This window comes from Astyanax mexicanus, chromosome 24 (genome assembly GCF_023375975.1).
Source record: "Astyanax mexicanus isolate ESR-SI-001 chromosome 24, AstMex3_surface, whole genome shotgun sequence".
Classification (NCBI taxonomy): Eukaryota; Metazoa; Chordata; class Actinopteri; order Characiformes; family Acestrorhamphidae; genus Astyanax; species Astyanax mexicanus.
This window is the reverse complement of record NC_064431.1, coordinates 10,030,582-10,049,829: the sequence shown is the minus strand read 5'-3', so window position 1 is coordinate 10,049,829 and position 19,248 is coordinate 10,030,582. Positions and strand designations below refer to the sequence as shown.

The following is a 19,248-nucleotide window of genomic DNA, read 5'->3' as shown; positions in this document are numbered from 1 at the left end:
TGTACGATAGGGTCCTAAGTGTTTGTGACAGTGAAGTGAGGGCCAGTTGGGCGGGTCAGGCCCAGGCTGCAAATTTGCCTTATCCTCTATTCACTGGACTGTTCACTTCCCAGCAGGACTGCGCGCACACACACACACTTTTCTTAAGACAGTCGGTGGAACCCCATTGTACACACTGTATGCCCCATATCATAATATAGTAAGTATGTAAATGTAGTGATATGTGTAATATGTATTATACACGCATTATACACTAATCTCTAGAGAGTAGAATACCCACTTAAAGTGGGTTACAAAACGAATGGATTCAAACAGAGCAATTGAGCAAATTTTATAAACATCTGATCATTTTTATATTGAAATACTTTCCTTGTTTTCTTAATACAGAACAGTGTGAATGGTTTTAATACTGAAGACATAATTTTGTACGTTTTTTAAGCTCCAGTTAAAAACCTTTTAAACCTTTTACTCTGCCTGTGTCTCCAGCATCAGCAAACCAATCAGCACACAGCAGCAGTAATGCTAGCATCTTCACGGCATAGAATTGGTTTAGTATAAAAAAAAAATGGGGTTCTATCTATCTTGGCTTTAGTGAAATGCTATATTTGCATGTATAATAATAATTTATTAAATTATTAATTATTAAATTATTACTTGTGGCATTTATGTCTAGTTTGTGTTTTATTTATTTCTATTTGTGTTTGCAATGTGGAAAAATATGTTGTTAATTTAAAAATGAAACCAATTGGTCATTCATTATTTAAATTTTCTTATTTTATGAAATCTTTCATTTTATGTTTTCATATGTTTTCAGTAGAGTACTCGATTACTAAAATAATTGATAGCTGCAGCTGCAGACAAGCACATCCATATTTAATGCAGGAGACCCTGTACACATATTACTACAGTGTTCTTTAGCTTGTTAGTGGAAATGGCATAAAACAGGTAGAATATCATTGTAATGTTTAAAGATTTTTAGAAAATCACATTTTATGCAATTTATGCAGAAATACAGAAAGCTGCAGATGATGTGTGGAATGCAGCACTGTTTATCAGCATCTGTTAGTTCAGGTATTAGATTTGTCTATTAGCATTTTCCTTCAAGCATGTTTAGCATGTTTAGCATGTTTAGCTGTCCATTGATGTTGCTTCACAGTTGCTTTACATTGTCTGGCTTCAACCTCCACGCAGCCCATTTTAGTTCAATTAATACATTTGAAAAAGATACAAATATATATAGTTTCCCATATTTATTTCATTAATTTATTTCATTTTCTTATAAAGTCAAAAAAATGATAAAAATGTATAAAAAACCCACATAGACTTCGAGCTCATGTTTGGAACCAACTGCAGATCTGTCACTTTTGTTGAGAGACAACCACCCAATCTGGCAACACCGCAGCACAAAATGAATCAGGGACACCCACACCCTTTTAGTTTTACACACCCAAATCTATCAGAATATAAAAAATGTTCTTGAAACTGCATTTTTATCAAATGATCAATTTACAGTGACATTAGCTTTCTAATAAAACGGGCAGAGGAAGATACAGCGGCGTGAGACAGCTTTCTTAAGACCAGTCCATGCACACACACACTCACACACAGGTCAAAGCTGTCCCAAAGCCTGTCCTGCTGCAGTCCGAACTAAAGCAACATTTTCTGCACTTCATGTTCTTCACCATTTTCCAAATCCTTTTTTATGCTCCGTTCAGTGTCTTTACAGAAGGACAGTCGACTCGTCTGATTCAGGAACTGTCTGTTCTCACCAGTCAGGAGCGAAACACCGACGTGAAATCCCCCGTCTTCATTATCACAGAGAAACTCCTCCACCCCGGCTCGGCTCTTATGTTCGTCCCTTAAACGTGTTCATACATGTGTAGGTTCCCGAGAACCTGTGGATTTCTGCTAAAGCACTCTGCGGTAAGATGCTGTTTAAAAAGACAATCGTAGAAAAAAATTACAAATAGAAAAGAACACAATAAACTGGTGTTTGCTTGATTTCTATCAATTTGTTTTTATTAAAATATGAGAAAAAGTAAAGTTTGCAATTCTGTAGTTTTAAATGAGAAATATTGCAAGTATTGTTGCCAAAATAATTAATTATTGTTTATGAAAATAATATAATATAATAGAATTTAATAGAATTTGTATAAAAATGAAAGTAAATAAATGTACTACAGCAATTATTACAGTAATTGCTACACATGAACCTAATATTACCAAGCCTAAAGCTAAGTGTTGGTTTGTGAGTCACAATCTAAGAATCTAAGCATGGAAGGTGATTTATAACTGATCATCTAATATCAGTGTAAATAAATAGCGGGGTCAGCGAACGCTGAGGATCATAGTGCACAGATAGTTCAGATTAGCTCAAGAACAGCAGAGAGTGAAGAGACTTGTGGAACTCATGGGTTTTTTATGACTAAGCAGTAGAGCTGGGCGATTAATCGATTAATTCGAATTTACAGTTAAGGGCGATGTGTTTTTATGAAAATCGCCACCACCAATGCTCCTCTGTGGGCTCCCATACTTCAGAGTGATCTTAGCCCCTCCCCTCTCTCCCACGCGCACCCCTGCTCCTCCCTTTGTCCCTCCCGCGCGCACCCCCCCCCCTGCACTACAGTTTATGATTTGTTTCATATTGATGAGAAAAGATCCTCTAATTTTATAGAACACTGGCACTTATTTAAAAGCTTTGTTTTGCAAATTAAGCCCAATAAGGAAAGGTCTTTACTTAATAGCATATTAAATTGTACTTGTTTTCTATTTTGTAAGTTTTATCAAAAACGGCACCATTTTATGTCTTTCTATTTGTTTTTTGAGGGTGGGTTTATTTATTTATTTATTTAAGTATGAGGGTGCATTGTGTCAGTACCTAAACTATGTTGGAGAAAGCTTTCAAAAAGTTACTGTATGTTCTCACTGTTTACAATTGTTATTTTTTACTTGTTTCTGGTTGCACTTTAACCAGACAGGGGACATTTAAGTAAAAACTAAATAAATAAAACTAGTTTTTACCCATTTCTTTATCATCTTTAATTAGAGTTTTACAAGGGGAAAAAGTTTTTTTTTTTTAAATCGAAGATCTACTAAGCAGCTTAATTTAAGCCTCACAGCACCAAACACAGTGAAGGCCAGTGGATACTTTTAGAAATATAGTGTTTGTTATTTCTGGCATTTCCTGTATTCTAATGAAGTGCTTTCATACCTTTTGAGGAAAACCAGTGCATGCATGCTCCATGGAAGGTAGACGAAGGCTGTGTTGGTCCGAACTGCATCCACCGTTCTCTGTGCAACCACTTCTGGCCTGAGGGGTGGGAAGAGTTTGGGAAACCTGGGATACACCAAACAAATAATGGGTGTCAATGCTGCACTTTTGCTTATTACAGATTGTATTTTTCTGTTAAATATCTACAATACTGACATTATTTTAACGTATTACACTACAGTTAAACATTTTGGAATAATTTTTGTATCACAAAAAACATTTATTTTCAGCTTTTGGACCATTCTGATTGGTCCATTTATTGTAAAATGCTTACAGAATTGTCAGTATAGTTTGGTGTTGATGTGTAAACAACAGAAATACATGTTGTAAGCAGGGAGGCACTAAATATTTGCAGTTTGCTTGCATAACAGCGAAACCCAGTTGAGGCCTGCAGCATTATATACTTTAATCCGGCTGTTAGCATTACACCTCACACTACCAAGTTCTATCATGCAAAAGCATATATATTAGGGTTAAGCATTTTCCTTTCGTGTTGTCATCAATAGCGGAGGCTACAGTTACGCTCTCCCCACAGTTTATACTCCATCAGGATTAAACTGTTTAACTCCTGATAAGCTGAAAATCTAAATTTTACTAGCAAATTAATAAAATCAGAGAGAAACTAACCTGGTCAACTCATACACCACAGTTCAGTTTAAATTAAAATTAAAGGGTAATTAAACCCACAGATTTTAGCTGACTCCTCCCATTTAAATTTAAAAAGGGTAAAAAATGGGAGGGATACTGGGTGATGTATGGGTTTAGAGGCAGGACAGGAAGGAGGGCTGACTGGCTGAGCTGCAGCAGCAGTGTGGACATTACCGTGGGTGCTATTATTGGTTGATTGATTTGTATATGCATACCAGGAAAACATTAACCTCGTCTATAACACAGTTTAACCTGGTATGTTTTCATTACTTCAGAAGAACAAATTTCAGCAATTAAAATATGGTTTAGGGTTTAGTGCCTCTTTAAAACAGTGATTAAAATGTTTGGTGTTTAGTAATAAAATCAATACATTTGAGTTTGTAATTGCCTTTTTTTGAAAATCAAGATGAAAATGCAATTTATGTAAATTTATGCAATAAAGAAAAATGTGGCAAAATAAATGAACATCTGTGTAAAACCTTCAGTCAAATTTTTCTATTAATTTTGGTGCATCCCTAGTTGCAAGACATCCTACAGAGCAGGATATAGCATCTTACCTCACTCTCATGCCCTGGAACATCTCAGTGTTGGTGTGAAATGGGAGCACGGTGGTGCAGCCAACACCAGGGCAGTCCAGCAGGCCAAGGGTCAGGCTTTCCATAAAGGCCAGAGATGAAGCTTTTGAGGTGCAGTAGTCTATAGCACCAGGTATTGGTGACAGAGACAGGATGGAGTTCACGCAGACCATGTGACCCTTCTGTAGTTCCAGCATACGAGGTAAGAATGCTTTTGTAGTCTGGAGAAGAAAAGAGAAACACAGTGAACAGCGCATCTACTGCAGCCATCTGAAGAGCAGACGGGGGTAATCGTTCTGTGGAGAAATCGCTGCGACGCAGCCGCGGTTTTTATTTTTCACTCAGACGTCTCAGTTCTCAGAAAAGTCCAGATGCCACAGACTTTCAGCGCTTGCCATTCGTTGTGATGTTTCAAGTGCTTTAAAAGAAAGTCTGCAATTTGGAATTTCCCTAATATTTTTTCCCTGAAAATTACACCTAAGGGTTTGGTCCAGTGTCAGATTCATCAACCTGTTACTCCCTTCCCTCATCACCATTTCTCATCTGTTTCTCATCTGTACTCGGGGCAGCATCGCTGAAAAAGCGTGAAGCTGAAGCCCCAAAGAGTTGAATCAGAACGTTCGACCACAGCAAAAAGATTTAAGGGGAGGACAGACTGTGAAAGGCTTGGGAACTCCAAGTGATCGTGTAGTCCTTGAGCAAGCCAGAGGCTGAGCCGATGCGAGCTGGTGAGTTGCTGTGTATAAATTGGGGGCTAGTGTTGTTACATCTAGGATGGTAGGAACTGCCAGAACAACCACCGCATGAAGAGCGGAATTAGGTAAAGTGGAAAGGGGGTTGAGTGTTGCGGAAAGAAGGGAGGCACATGACCTGTGCAGAGTATGAATGCAGTTAGACACAAAATGAGAAGAGGTGCGGATTGAGAGCGTGAGGCTCTCTTTTAAGGTCTCTGGTGACCGGAGAATATGTGGTGGTTGAAAAGGGTGAGGAGATCTGAGTAGCAGTTGAGAGAGAAATAAGGCAGAGCGGTAAACTAGAGAAGGAAGAACGGGTAAGAAGTGCTGGAGAGATGAGGAAGGCAGTGTGGAGGTGTAAGGAAAGAAAGGTAGGGAATGAATTAAGTGAGGTGTTTTAAGGCACTGCCAGCCTATTCAGATATGGGAGTGTACTGGAATAACAGAGGGTGAGGTCCTTGGAGTCGGAAATCAGTTGAAGTGGAAAGATGGTGTTGAACGACTTAAATTGTGGGTTTACAGTGTAGGAATGGTAAATTGCATTAGCACTGTATCGTGTATTATTTAATTACACTTACTACTAAAAACAACATATTTTGACTATTGATTACAGAATATTTTTTGTGAATTTGTTTTATTTTGTATATATTTTTTATGAGCAGAAACACAGTGCAGTTTTCATTCTCCATTTTTTATGACTGTATGATATTGCATTATGGTATTTTAAGTGTTCGGTGGCCAAAAATTATAAAATGTAAAGCCTTTTTTTTGCACCTCCTAATAAGTGAACTATTACTGGGGCACTTGACTATATTGTCTATATTCCAGATGTATGTAAATAGTTTCTCCACTCACAATATTGCATTTAACACTAAATTAATACATGAATAAGTAAATTAATAAATACATTAAGAAATAGACAAACTAATGAATAAGTTTATGAAAATATTATAGTCATGCTAAAATAACCAACTAATAATTACATGAGATTTCACAGTGTACTCAGATGTAAATATGCATTCCTTTACCACTTACCCAAAACTGTCCCATTGTATTTACATGCTGAGATTTCAGGAGGGCATCATCTTCACTGTCCATCAAACTCTTCCCATGAACCACTGCTGCATTATTGACCAAGATGGTGACATCGCCAACCTGCCAAGATAAGGAAAATAAAGGACATCACTTAGACCTTTGTGTTTCATATTAGAGGGTTTCCAACCCACTTTTATGGTTGGAGCTCAATTTCAAAGGAGAGTCTGTCAGAGAGTCTGTACACTTTTATCTTTAGCTCTAGTGAAGAGTAATCTTCTTCCAAGCTGTGTGAGTTAAGATAGCAGGCAAGTTATGAGGAGTCACATATCACAGCAGTGATATGGAAATAACACTTTTCTTAAAGTTAATAGAGCTGAGAGGCTAATGAAGTTAACTAATAATGGAAGGGAATAATAAATAAAATAGCATCCCATAGCAAACTGTGCTGTGTTGTAAAGCAAATTTAAATGTACTAGTTTATCTAGCAAAATGCATGGGGGGCAATGTTGATTATAAAAATAGATAAAAGTATGTCATTTAGACCCCAGTTACTAGCTTTGATTATCAGGATTATACCTGAATAAGCCAATCTACATTAAAGTGAAATGAATGTGTAAATGTACCAAAGTACATTTTCAACAGATACATATCTAACCCACCTCAGGAGTGGTCTAAGATACAGTGGTGTGAAAAAGTGTTTATGTCTTAAATATTAATATGTCTAATTTTTTTGCATGTTTGACCCTCATAAATGTTTCATCAATATTAAATATTAGTCAAAGAAAACACAAGTAAACACAAAGTGCAGTTTTAAATGAAGATTTTGTTATTAGGGAACCCAATTGGCCCTGTGCGAAAAAAGGTTGGGCCGTCCTTATCAGCAACAACTGCAATGAAGCGTTTATGGTAAAGGAGCTTTGTTGCTCTTCTTTACAGAATTGATGTAATTCCACCATATTGGAGGGTAGAAGGCATGAAATGAAATGGGGTAATTTTAGTTCTCTCCTGGGATAATAGCTTTTTGTGAATTATAGCTCCCACTGTGGCTCGCTGGAGTCCCAAAACTTTAGAAATGGCTTTTTAACCTTTTTCAGACTGATTTTCTATGGTATGGCTGACTGTCTATTGTAAAATTATATTTTTTTAGTTGAATAAAGCTACATCAGAGTAAAATAAATGTAAATAAATCTAGGGTTGTAAGAGATATAATTGACATATGTTCATTACAGTAAGCTGCCATCAGTTCACTGCCTTGAAGCTGAGCAGGCGTCTCTGACTCTGCTCATATCTAAATTGATGAGATCCGAAAATGTTTTTTTTGTGTCAGATGATCCAATAATATTTAAAGACATACCTTTTCTCGTACCACCTTGGCTTGCTTGTACACTTCCTCTCTGTTGGCCACATCGCAAACAAAGTAGTGGCACTCAGTCCCCATGTGGTTTATCTCCTCACACGCCTCTTTCAGACACTTCTCAGTGCGTCCCCAGAGGATCAGCTGATTGGAAACAAAAACATACGTTTAAGGTCAAAATGAGTCAGAAACACAATAAGGTGTGTCTTAGTTAAAATAGCGTACTATCAATTGCAAAACTTACTATAAATGCAGGAAAGCTACTAGAGCAAAAATATATTCAGGATTAGCAAGATCATCAGGTATTTTGACCTACTAGTATTCAGGAGACAATCAGATTGCATCCAATTATTTAATACCTAAATTCTAAATGCTGTAGATTTTGAGTTAACTAAGAGAAGAAAATAGGATCTGTTTGGTTATAAACACTCTGCCAGTTAAAATAGTTCCATTGCTGCTCTGTTTGCAGTTGCTCTGTTTGGCTTGTAAGCTGCATCGTTGCTAGGTTAACTGTATGTGGGCGGAGTAATACATGAAGAGCTTCGGTTACAGTGCATTGCTGACAACTGTACTCATAGAACGCCTCTCAGCCAATCACATTTCAGGGTCAGAACTAACTCTGGTATAATATCTTGTAATTAGTCCCTCTGTTGCTATTTTTTTAAGATATATTGAAAAAAAATTACAAATTCTCTTTTTTTCTTGGTGACCTGAAATGTAGGTGCCTACTGATGGAAGAAAAGGCAATGAGGCCTTTTCTGCAGGTCACACAAACTTCAAGGAGGGATTAGGAGAGATGAGTGTGTGAGTGGGTTGGTCGGTACAGGAACACAGGGAGCAGTGATTGGGCAATTAGATCTGTCAGTCTGTGGGGTCAGGAAAAGGTAATGTAATAAGGGATGAAGATGCCGTGTATTCATCTCCTGTCTCTCTCTCTCTCACTCTCTTTCTATATCTCTCTCTCTCTCACACACACACACACACACACACACACACACATTCTTGGTGTTATTACACGGCCTGATGAGCATATGGGTCCAGCCATTTTCTGCTCCAGGACCCTGAAAGCACTATTTAAATGTGTGAGTCTGACAGAGAGAGATGAATAGACAGTCTTTACCACCAATCATCATATATTCATAAATATTTTAATTCCTACACTTAAAGTAACCACTAAACAGTACATAATTTAAATAATGTCAGCAAAATTAGGGTCTTTATGGGGAATGCCATGTCTCAGTCTTGTATTTATCAAATTATATACAAATTGTTAAAACTGTATGCTGATCAGTCCCTTCAATTATTATATTAACAAATCCTGATGAAAAGATTATAGTACGATATTATTGATAATATAATGGAAAATAACACCACCCATTTAAACAAAAAATATATATATATATAAACGAAGACTCTTAAGACCCTTAATCATAGTACTAATAATAAAGTAAAAGAGACATTTTTTCGGTATTTGTATTGGTATTGGCAGTTTTATATCAGTTTTATATTGGAATCGGGTCAGAGCTATCACTAGTCATGATTCACTGTCTGGCCTGGCAAGCATCATCTTCTGAACTAAATCTATAGGTGTCAAATCAAATTTCCAAATCTATATTTTACTTAACTAAAATCAAAAAGAAGACTAAATACAAAGATATTATATTACCTGACAATCAAATTAGATTTGTGCAAAACAATTAATGAAACACAAAAAAATCTATTAAACGAACATAAAATTTTGTCATAATAGCTCAATAATTTAAGTTATTAATTACCTTTACTCAAAAAATTGAGGCAACAAATTATTCAGCCTACACCTCTCTGACAACCTAAATGTTGGGCTGGTTTAAGCTTCTGAAGAGTGGGTTTTACACAGACTTTGGGCTGGATACTTTAACTAAACTTGGCAACCCAGAGGGTAAGAAAACATTCAGTCCTTTATCTCAGCCAATATGTTTCTAGTGTCCTAAGCTCTGAATGCTTGACTTAATATTTGCTATTTTAATTTTCTAAATCCATTCAGTGATTATCTTTTATTCCAGCACAGCAGGGCTGCAGCATAATGCCCTCCAGCGTTTGCTTTACAGATGAGACGCTGACAGGTGTGCGTCAGCTCCCTAAGATTGGATTGTCCTGGATAAATCTAACAGGTATATTTGCATGCTTGCTGCTTTATTTGCATGGCTATTGAGGCAATTACTGGAAAGGTCTAGATTGATCTTATAATGGGATTTCACAACAAACTTGATATTTTCTTTAGAGAGCAGACCTCACAAGGTGACTTACGACACAATACGCTCTGTGTGATTAATCGCAGGGCTTTATCACACATGTCTTTACAGTAAGTAACGGCTGACTGCACTGAATTAGCATACAGTAGGGCAATATAACAAGCAGTGGGCTACAATTAATCACATCATATAGGGACACTGCTATACCACTCTTAAGACTTATAAATAAAAAGAGTGTTAAATTAGTGGAGTTTGTAGTTTGTAGAGCATTTTCTTTCAACACTAAAACAACAATGAACTTGCTATAACTAATAACTGAATTACTGTTACCATAGTGACAATAAAATAATGTAATTTTTATTAATTGTTTTACACTTTCATAGCGCTCAAAACCAAACCACCAATCTCGCACCAGTGGCTAGTTTGCCTTTCAAGTGTCAAGAGTTTTTACTAAACTGGACAAATCTGCATTTACCTACAGAGCAGCAGCAAGCTGGACTTATTTAGAGTAATCAACTCTACAAAAACTTAATTTACAGGTGTCCCACAACTTTAAACTTTGTTTTACTGCTTACTAGATTCACTTTTATATGTTTCTCTGTAAAATGCTCAGTTGCATTTTACCCTGAGTACAAGTACAGGTTGATTAATTAATAAATAATTTAGCATTTGTATTTACACTACCTGGATTTAAGTAAGTAAATGATGTGGGGTTGATGCTGCAGTTGGTCTGCAGGTCTAGGTTCAGCAACAGTATGTGCTGAAAGAAAGAGGTCAGCTGTCTACCTGAATATACTGAATATAGACCAGGTTGTTCCATCAAAGGGTTTTTTCTTCCCTGATGGCACGGCCATATTCCAGGGGAAGCATGAGATTATAATTTTCACACATGCATTGGCCACCTGGACAGAAGGCTTTGTGCAGAGGTCAGACTCTACCATCATCAATGCTGCTGCAAGATCTTGGGGAAAAATTAATGCAACACTGGATTTAAATAAATCTTGTAACATTGCAGAATCTAACTGAAACAATGCCACAGTGAGTATGTGCCACAATTAAAGCTAAAGGCGGTCCGATCAAATATTAAGTGACCTTTTTTTTTGGCCAGGCAGTGCATAACACAGAATTTTAGTTATTTTAGCAAAAAAAAAGAAATCATTTACATCTCAGAACTGAATCAGCCATAAAGTAAAAACCTTAAAGTGTAGTTAGGTGAATGATGTTATACTTTCATAGCATCTTTCTAGACATTCAATGATACTTTACAATCACGTTTTACACACAACCACTTATACTATGCACTTATCCACACTCACTGGTGAGAAGTGGCAGCCAATCACACACGGGAGCCAATCACACATGGCAGCCAATCACACACTGAAAACAACCATCCATAGCTATTTTATTAAACGTGAGGAGACGAAACTCAGAGATGTGCATCCGGACGGAAATAATTCAGATAATAGATGAAGTAGATCATTCAGTCTGTTATTTTAATAGAGGACGTCTGAGAAAAACACATACATGATCGTTACGGACCGGAATAAAATCACAGAGGATAAAAACACAACATAAAAGAGAAAATTACCTCAGAACCCCCGAGATAGGGCTTTTCTGAAAACCCTGATTAGTCAATTAATCATTACATTAATTGGCTGATTACTTGACAAATAATGTATTTGATTAGGACAGCCTTAAATGACAGTTAACAGTAGGAGTTCAATGCTTTATGTATTGTGTGTGTGTGTGTGTGTGTGTGTGTGTGTGAGTGCAGGAGGCATTCGCCTGCCGCTGTCTAATTAGTGTGGAGACAGTGGGGTCAGCCAAAGGGCACCGCCCAGCTGGGAGCTGTATACACCCTGTGACCCTCCCCCTGCACTCTCACACACACACACACACACAAAGTAAAAGTGTAATTTACATAAGGCTCACTTCCTTAACACCTAACTACCAACTACAGCTTCGGCACCTCAAAGCCGTCATTCAGCCTGAGGGAAAGACCAGGGTCATATATTAACAGATTATTGTACCTTAGGTTTCATTTTCCACAATGTTTGATGATTTTTGCCTTTAATGGTATTTCCAATTGAATTTCTATTTTTTAGAAATTCACCAAATAAAAAAAATACTTGGTAAAACACCAAACACCAGTGTAACGGTTTCAAGGTTTATAAATGTAATTAGTTTTGCCACTTTTTCTCAATTTATTGAACCCTGAACATCTAAGCAGACATACCAACAAATACAACTTATTATTGAGAGAGTGCCATCTTGTTTTGTACATGATAAAATATCTACCTTGTATTTGTTTAGCTATTTACTGTATTTAATTTAACTGTAATAATTTGTTTTTTTTTATATTTATGCTGCACTTTATTTTTGTGGTATTTTTTTATTGTAATATTATTATTTTCCACAATAAGTTACTGGACTGCCTTTCAAATCACAAGAGTTGTCAGCTTGTAGCTACAGAGCACCAGCAAGCTGGAGTTTATTACTTTAATTAAAACTACAAAAGCTTCATGTGTCACAGAAACATTTTAAACTTAGTTTTTATTTTAATTTTACTAGTTTCACTTTTATGTGTTTTTTTATGTATAATGCTCAGCAGCATTGTTAATGAGGGCCACCCTAAATGTACAAATAAAGGTTTACTGACACCACATTAAAACAAGTGAAAAGAGTTGTTTCTAGAACTCAAAACCACTTTTGTCTTTGTTTGCATAAGACAGAATCTTTTATCATGATCTGAAACTGCTGAATATTTACTGCCAAAAAATGTAAACAGATCCTTTACACTTCAGATCTGAATTAGATGTAACATTACAACTTTAAAGTGGAGTAAGGCTAATAGATGAATTAAGCTACACTTATATAGCAGCTTTCTACACACTCAATGACACTTTATAATCATGTTTTATACACAACCACACTCTAGTACTCTTGGTAAAACTCTTGGTAACTTACTGTTTATGAAATAGACTGAATGTATAAGTCCTAAAAGTTGCTTTTTCTGCCCTTATAGGAAGAACTATTTATGCCTCCTTACTATTCTAATAATTCAGAATCGTTTTGTTCATAATGATGCTGTAAGGAAAAACAATACCCCTATTTTGCATTCATCAATATCAGATACTTTATAAAAAACTGTCAATTTGTATGGTAAATAATATACTAATCAGCCATAACATTAACACCGCCTGCCTAAATTTGACATTCCAGAAATAATTCACAGTTATTGGCTCAGATCCTTATATCTGCCAGTTTTTCAATTTAACTATGATATATCCAACACACCTGTAAAACATCTTCTTCAATCCTGACCATTTTCTTTTCCAAACCATTGTTATATACACAAAAAATATAAATTTTTAAGTCAAGTAAGAAAGGAAGTTAACTTGTTTCATTAAAATGTGTAAAAGTGTTATTTGAACTGGTGCATTAACAGAAAATAAAGGATTTTACCTTTTTTAAAAAAGTTTTTTTTTAACAGAAGACATTCACAATTTTTTTAACAACTTGCTCACAAATATTGAAATTAAACTTTAATTCGTACACATAAAAGGTTGGAATGGGTGCTTTGGAAAAAGATCTAAACAGCTGTCTATTAAAGTATTAATGAAGTCTTAACAACATGTTAAAAACAAGCTAAGTGTCCCCAAATTTATTATGAAGCCTGGGTTTTAAACTCTGCAGGATTTTGGTCAATTATGCTGTATTTAAATAAGTAATAAGCTCTATAAGTAAATGTTTGTTGACATTGACAACTTTTAATAGTCATAGTATTGTAAAAAATTACAGACCCAATATACTGTATCTTAATAACCAAAGGAAAATTAAAAACATAATCTCTATCTACTGTATCTTTTCAACAATTTTAACACATTACCCTGTACATATATATATATATATATATATATATATATATATATATATATATATATATATATATATATATATATATATATATATCAGCATATAAATTGACTGATGCCGTAATAATGCATGTAATTTGCTACAGATCGGTTGTGGTATTCTTTTATATTGAGCTACTGAGCATACAGACTCCACCTGGAACCATAGGGTGGTACTTCCAGGTCTTCTCTGCATTCTGTAGCACATTTATGGTTCATTTATGGTCAACCTCCTTAGAATTTCTTAAGAATGGGCTCATTGTGAAGCTAACAAATGCAGGTGTTGCTCCTAAAGCCTTCACACCTTGACAATGAACAGCAATGGGGTGCTGAGAGACACGCTGGCTTCCTTTGTCGAATTGCTGCAAAGAGTGAAGTCAATGTGTCTAAGGCTATGTTCACATTATAAGGCTGAAATGATTCAAATCTGATTTTTACTCAATGTGGCTTAGATCAGATTTTTCATGGCTGTATAAACTTGCCAAATCCGTTTTTTTCTAATCAGATCCGAGTCACTTTCATATGTGGTCCTAAATCAGATACATATCCAATCCATGGACATGCGACATGAATGTGAACGTTCAAATCTATGAGTCGTCTATATAATATGAGTTTTTTTGTTGTTGGTGAAGAAGAAGATGTTTATACAGGAATAAATGTGTGCATGTGAGGAGTTTCAGGGACAGATTCTTTCACATAACACACAGGTACAGATCACTTACATTTGTGAATGTGAACCAGCAAGACTCTGAGGGACTGTATATACTTTGTTTATATTTACAGTTAACCTTACTTAACTTCTGAACTTTAGGACTCCTGCCAGCATATAATGACTGAGTGCAATGATAAGATTCTACAGCAATGATTGAACCCTGCCATTCATTCTGTTGTTTGGGTGAGGATTCATTTATGACTACAACACTCTGATAACATCCAAAAGTTAGTTTGACTTTCAATCTGAGGCACTGTTGCCAGACGGCATTAATACAAAACGCTGTGAAATATTAATTCAGAGACTTTACGTACAAAGTAAATAAAGAATCTGAATATAGACTCTGTAAAAAATGTATTTTCTGAGATCTGTTTTTAGAAATGTCCTACTCGCATTGATGGGTATCATCATTAGGCCGATAACTGCAGAAAAAGCCGGGGGATGTTAGAGGGACAGACAAAATGAATAAATGTGTTCCAACTCTACAGCATCTCTAGTCTGAAGCACATGATGCTGTGAGCTCGGGGTGTGCCGTATTATATCCAGCAAAATGATACTGTCATAATATTTCATACAATAAAAAACAATATCATGATAACAGAGATATTCTGTCTTAAAGTTATTTTGTATTTGTTCTGCTACCATTTATTGTGAATTCACGCACATTACTTATAGTTTACATTGTTTATTTTGTTACGTTATTATAACAAAATCTGTGTCTGTATGTTACTGTCGTTACTAAGTAGACAAAATTTACACATTGGGTTTGTTTCTACTGTAATACTATATGAAACTAATATTTTTTGTTGCAGTAGTATGTTCATAAAATTAATATACAATATGTTTTAAATCGTCAAGAAATACTGTGATATTATTTTAGGGCCATATTGCCATCCTCTATAGTTAGCAGTTCCTTCCAATGGGGTAATAAATAGAGTGTTTAATATGCTCATCTTAAGTATATTGCTTCAATTTAAAACATCTTGATACTGATGACTTCAGTACCAAAAAGGAAGCCAAACATAATAACTTACAGCCACTAAGATGATAAAGCAGATGACAGCCAAAAAAACATTCATAAACTTTCGACCACATAATAACTAAATCTTCTATAGTGCATGATAAAGTAATACTCCTGTGTAAATGAACCTGATCTCTATCTGCAGTTTACCACTGACAATCATTTTCAAGTGCTGACGTCTTGGCTTCTATTATAAGTTTGTTTTGAGTCAATGTTCAAGAAAATTGCTTTTCATGGTAATTCTTCATGTTTCATACAGCAGATAGAGATTAGATAGAAATATGCTGAGATATTTCTTTAAGACAAACAATGCCATCTACACAAAACAAAATCTACACAAAACATGAAATCTGCAGTGTTTCTATTACAGTAAATAATCTGGCAGCAAACATCCGGTTTTATTTGTGTCCCCTATGCTTGAACCACCACAGTAATTAGAACTGGGGTTACATTGCAGTGTTGTAGTAATTTCTGTAGCCAGATTTGTTTGACAAAAATGTCATCTTATTTAAGATCTTCTGACTTCTTGATTTGTGCACAACCTCAGGTAGTTCCAAAAAGAGTACGAAGAAGATGGGAATTCAGCGGATCATACAGTCAAATTTAGAAATTGAAAGTGTAAAGGCTTCTGTTCAAAACATTCAGCTTATAGTTTAAAGCTGAAACTGTTTATATATGTATATGTATATATTTGTAATGAAGAACCTGTCTGTGGTTATGCAATATACTTAATGTAGCACAAAAAAACATCTTGTATCTTGTATTACCTATAATTTTCTGTCACTTTTCTGAAATGTGCAGACTCTCGTTTACAAATACACAATAGCAGGCTAGACAAAGTCCAACCATCAAAGATATCTATCAGAACTTCAACACTTACCTAAGCATTATATATGAACCTTAAAACCTTTATTTGCAAAAAATGAGAAAAATATGCTGAGCTTTCAGACCTCAAATAATGAAAAAAAAAGATAAAACAGTTTTAAGAGTTCAGAAATCAATATTTGGTGGAATAACCCTGGTTTTTAATCACAGTTTTAATGCATCTTGGCATGTTCTTCTGCACCAGTCTTACACACTGCTTTTGAATAACTTTCTGCCTTTATTTCTGGTGCAAAAATTCAAGCAGTTCAGCTTGGTTGGATGGCTTGTGGTCATCCATCTTACTCTTGATCATATTTCAAAGCTTTTGAATTTGGTAAAATCAAAGAAACTTATAATTTTAAAGTTTGAGTCTCATTTTTTTCTGTATGTTATGTATGCTGTATGCTAAATGCATGTGAATATTTGTGTCCTTTAACCTACAACCAGAAACGGTTTAAAATAAAACTTTTTGGTACCACTTTAAAATAAGACTACCTTTATAAAGGATTAATAAATGGTTAACAATTAGTGTATTAATGGTTACTAATTAGGTTGTGAATGCTTTAAAAGTCATTAATAATGTGGCTGTGTGTTCACTATTTGGCAAACAACAGGTCTACATACATTTCTGTGTATGTAATATAACAGATTATTAATGATTTTTAAGGCATTTATAACCTAATTAGTAACCATTAAACTAAATAAACTAAACCATTTATGAACCCTTTATAAAGGTAGTTTTATTTTAAAGTGGTACCAACTTTTTAAACCCTCTATAGATAAACAAGTAACCACCATATGCCTGCCAATACACTAGCGTAGTAACAATTTGAAGTCAGAAATATGTATGTGAACATTAGGGGGTGTAAAAAAATAACCTAGTTAGTTTTACAAGGTTATCCTGTCTTACCAGCTTATATCAACTTTTTATGCGATTTTAAGTAGCTTCCCAAGTGGTTTAAATGTCCTTAATTTCACAGCCAGAAACAGGTCAAAATAAAACCTTTTAAACCAATATTAGTAGGTAAGTTAGCTGTTAAAAGAAATAAATAGGTTATATGGGTTGACAGCCTTGTTTTTTTTTTTACCTTCTTAGCTCCAGACTGGGAAAACTCTTTAGCTAGGTGGCGACCGATGCCCCGTCCCCCCCCGGTGATCAGCACCACGTCGCCGCTCAGGTCTCTCCTCCTGCCGGGCAGCAGGAGCCGCACGCCCGCCCGCAGTGTGTGGTAAAGGAGCTGGAGGGGTAAGAGCAGGACGCAGCCCAGCGTCCTCAAATCCATTTTAGCCGCGGACAGAACTCTAATATCCGGCTCAGTTCACCCGGATTCACCGCGTTTCTCTGTTTTCTGAATAAATTAACCCGGAGCTCCAGCAGCAGCAGCGCTCTCTCTCATCGGGTCCCACGCGCTGATGTTTTCGCTCCCCCGCCGTTAGTAACCGGTAGAGGATCTTCAGGCATGTTTATGGCGCTTCTTCTTTATTTTTTTAAAAAAAGCTGGACTCTTAAAACCCGTGTCTGAGAGTCTCTGGGTGAAGTTAAAGATCCGCACGGCGAAAGAGCGAGAATCTGGAGCCTGTCATGCCAGCTGAGCGCGGGGAAACGCGGGGCTGACGGACCCGGACTCCGCTTCTGAGTGGAGCTTTAAAGTGCCCATAAATCCTGACTGACAGTTTCTCTCCACTCTGTGTTTAGTGAGGAGTTGTTTTCGACTGCCCTCTGTCCCCTCCCCGCGCGCGCGCGCACGCACACACAAACACACATACACACACACACACACACACACACACACACTCAAGTGTCAACGTGACTGAAGGCCAGCCATGGCTCACACAGATTCTGCAAACCGGTTTTGCAAGAAAAGCGTTTCTGTTTGTCTTGTTTCCACTATTTTCTGTTGTGATATTAGTTCAATATTACTGCAATGTTCCCAAAAACCTTCTGAAATAAGGTCAAAAAAGTGTTTGGCTGTATCCCAGTTGCAGACTACAGAGGCAGTGGTTCTCAAGCTGTGATACATGTACCACTCACTGGTGGTGAGTGAAGGGTGGCAGGGTGGTGCACCACCAAATAAAAGTTTTCATTTAAAATAAAATGTTTTTTAAAAATCTCTGGGTCTTTTAGTTTAGTTTCATTGAAGACAATGACATATTGTCACGATCAAGGCTAAGTTCACATTACCAACAATTCTTGAATGTAGGTCTTCTGAGAGCTCTTTTGTGTGAGACATGATTCACATCAAGCAATGCTCCTTCAGCAAACTCAAAACTGGTGTGTGTTTTTTTATAGGGCAGGGCAGCTTTAACTAACATATCCAATCTCATCACATTCTGGCTCCAATTAGCTCTTAGAAAAGTCATTAGCCTAGGGGTTCACATACTGTTTCTCCCCTCACTGTCAATGTTAACATGCTGTGTTAAAAAAAAACATGCGGGCGCCGAGTGGTCCAGCGGTCTAAAGCGCTGCCACTATGAGCAGGAGGTCACAGGGTCAAACCCTAGCTCATGCAGCTTTTCCATCAAGCTGCCAATGCTCAGAGGGAGCAAAATTGGCCCTGCTCTCTCCGAGTGGGTAGATGGCGCTCTCTCCCCATATCACTCCTAAGGTGATGTCTGCAGCACAGGGCATCTGTGAGCTGATGTACTGGAACTGAGACGCTGCGCTGTCCTTTAAGCACGCTGGCAGCAGCGCGAAAAGAAACGGTGGCTGACATGTATCGGAGGAAGTATGTGTTAGTCTTCACCCTCCTGGTGTGTTGGGGCATCACTAGTGATAGGGTGAATCCTAATGAGTGGGTTGGGTAATTGGCCGTGTAAATTGGGGAGAAAATGGAAATTATAAATTATAAAAATTTAAGTTGTGACTTAAATGAAGATCAGAACACCATT

The 19,248-nt window shown here is 36.5% G+C and overlaps 1 protein-coding gene across 1 annotated transcript; it reads right to left on the bottom strand.

The window, feature by feature from the left end:
- Positions 1-208: 208 nt before the first annotated feature.
- On the bottom strand, positions 209-18,072 carry dhrs3b (dehydrogenase/reductase (SDR family) member 3b). Its single transcript, XM_007243192.4, has 6 exons — positions 17,448-18,072; positions 7,618-7,761; positions 6,264-6,383; positions 4,477-4,715; positions 3,212-3,337; positions 209-1,931 (listed from the first exon to the last, which is right to left on the bottom strand). The coding sequence occupies exons 1-6, from the start codon at positions 17,640-17,642 to the stop codon at positions 1,847-1,849; spliced, it is 909 nt and encodes a 302-aa protein (XP_007243254.2). The 5' UTR covers positions 17,643-18,072; the 3' UTR covers positions 209-1,846.
- Positions 18,073-19,248: the final 1,176 nt, after the last annotated feature.

What these genes read in the sequence shown, in the direction of transcription:
- dhrs3b (XM_007243192.4), bottom strand. Translation starts at nt 17,642, where the DNA reads ATGGATTTGAGGACGCTGGGCTGCGTCCTGCTCTTACCCCTCCAGCTC. An exon ending in CCAAGGTGGTACGAGAAAAG is followed by an intron (nt 6,384 to 7,617) that starts GTATGTCTTTAA and finishes TTATCTTGGCAG; the next exon opens with GTTGGCGATGTCACCATCTT. An exon ending in TTCCAGGGCATGAGAGTGAG is followed by an intron (nt 3,338 to 4,476) that starts GTAAGATGCTAT and finishes GGTGTATCCCAG; the next exon opens with GTTTCCCAAACTCTTCCCAC.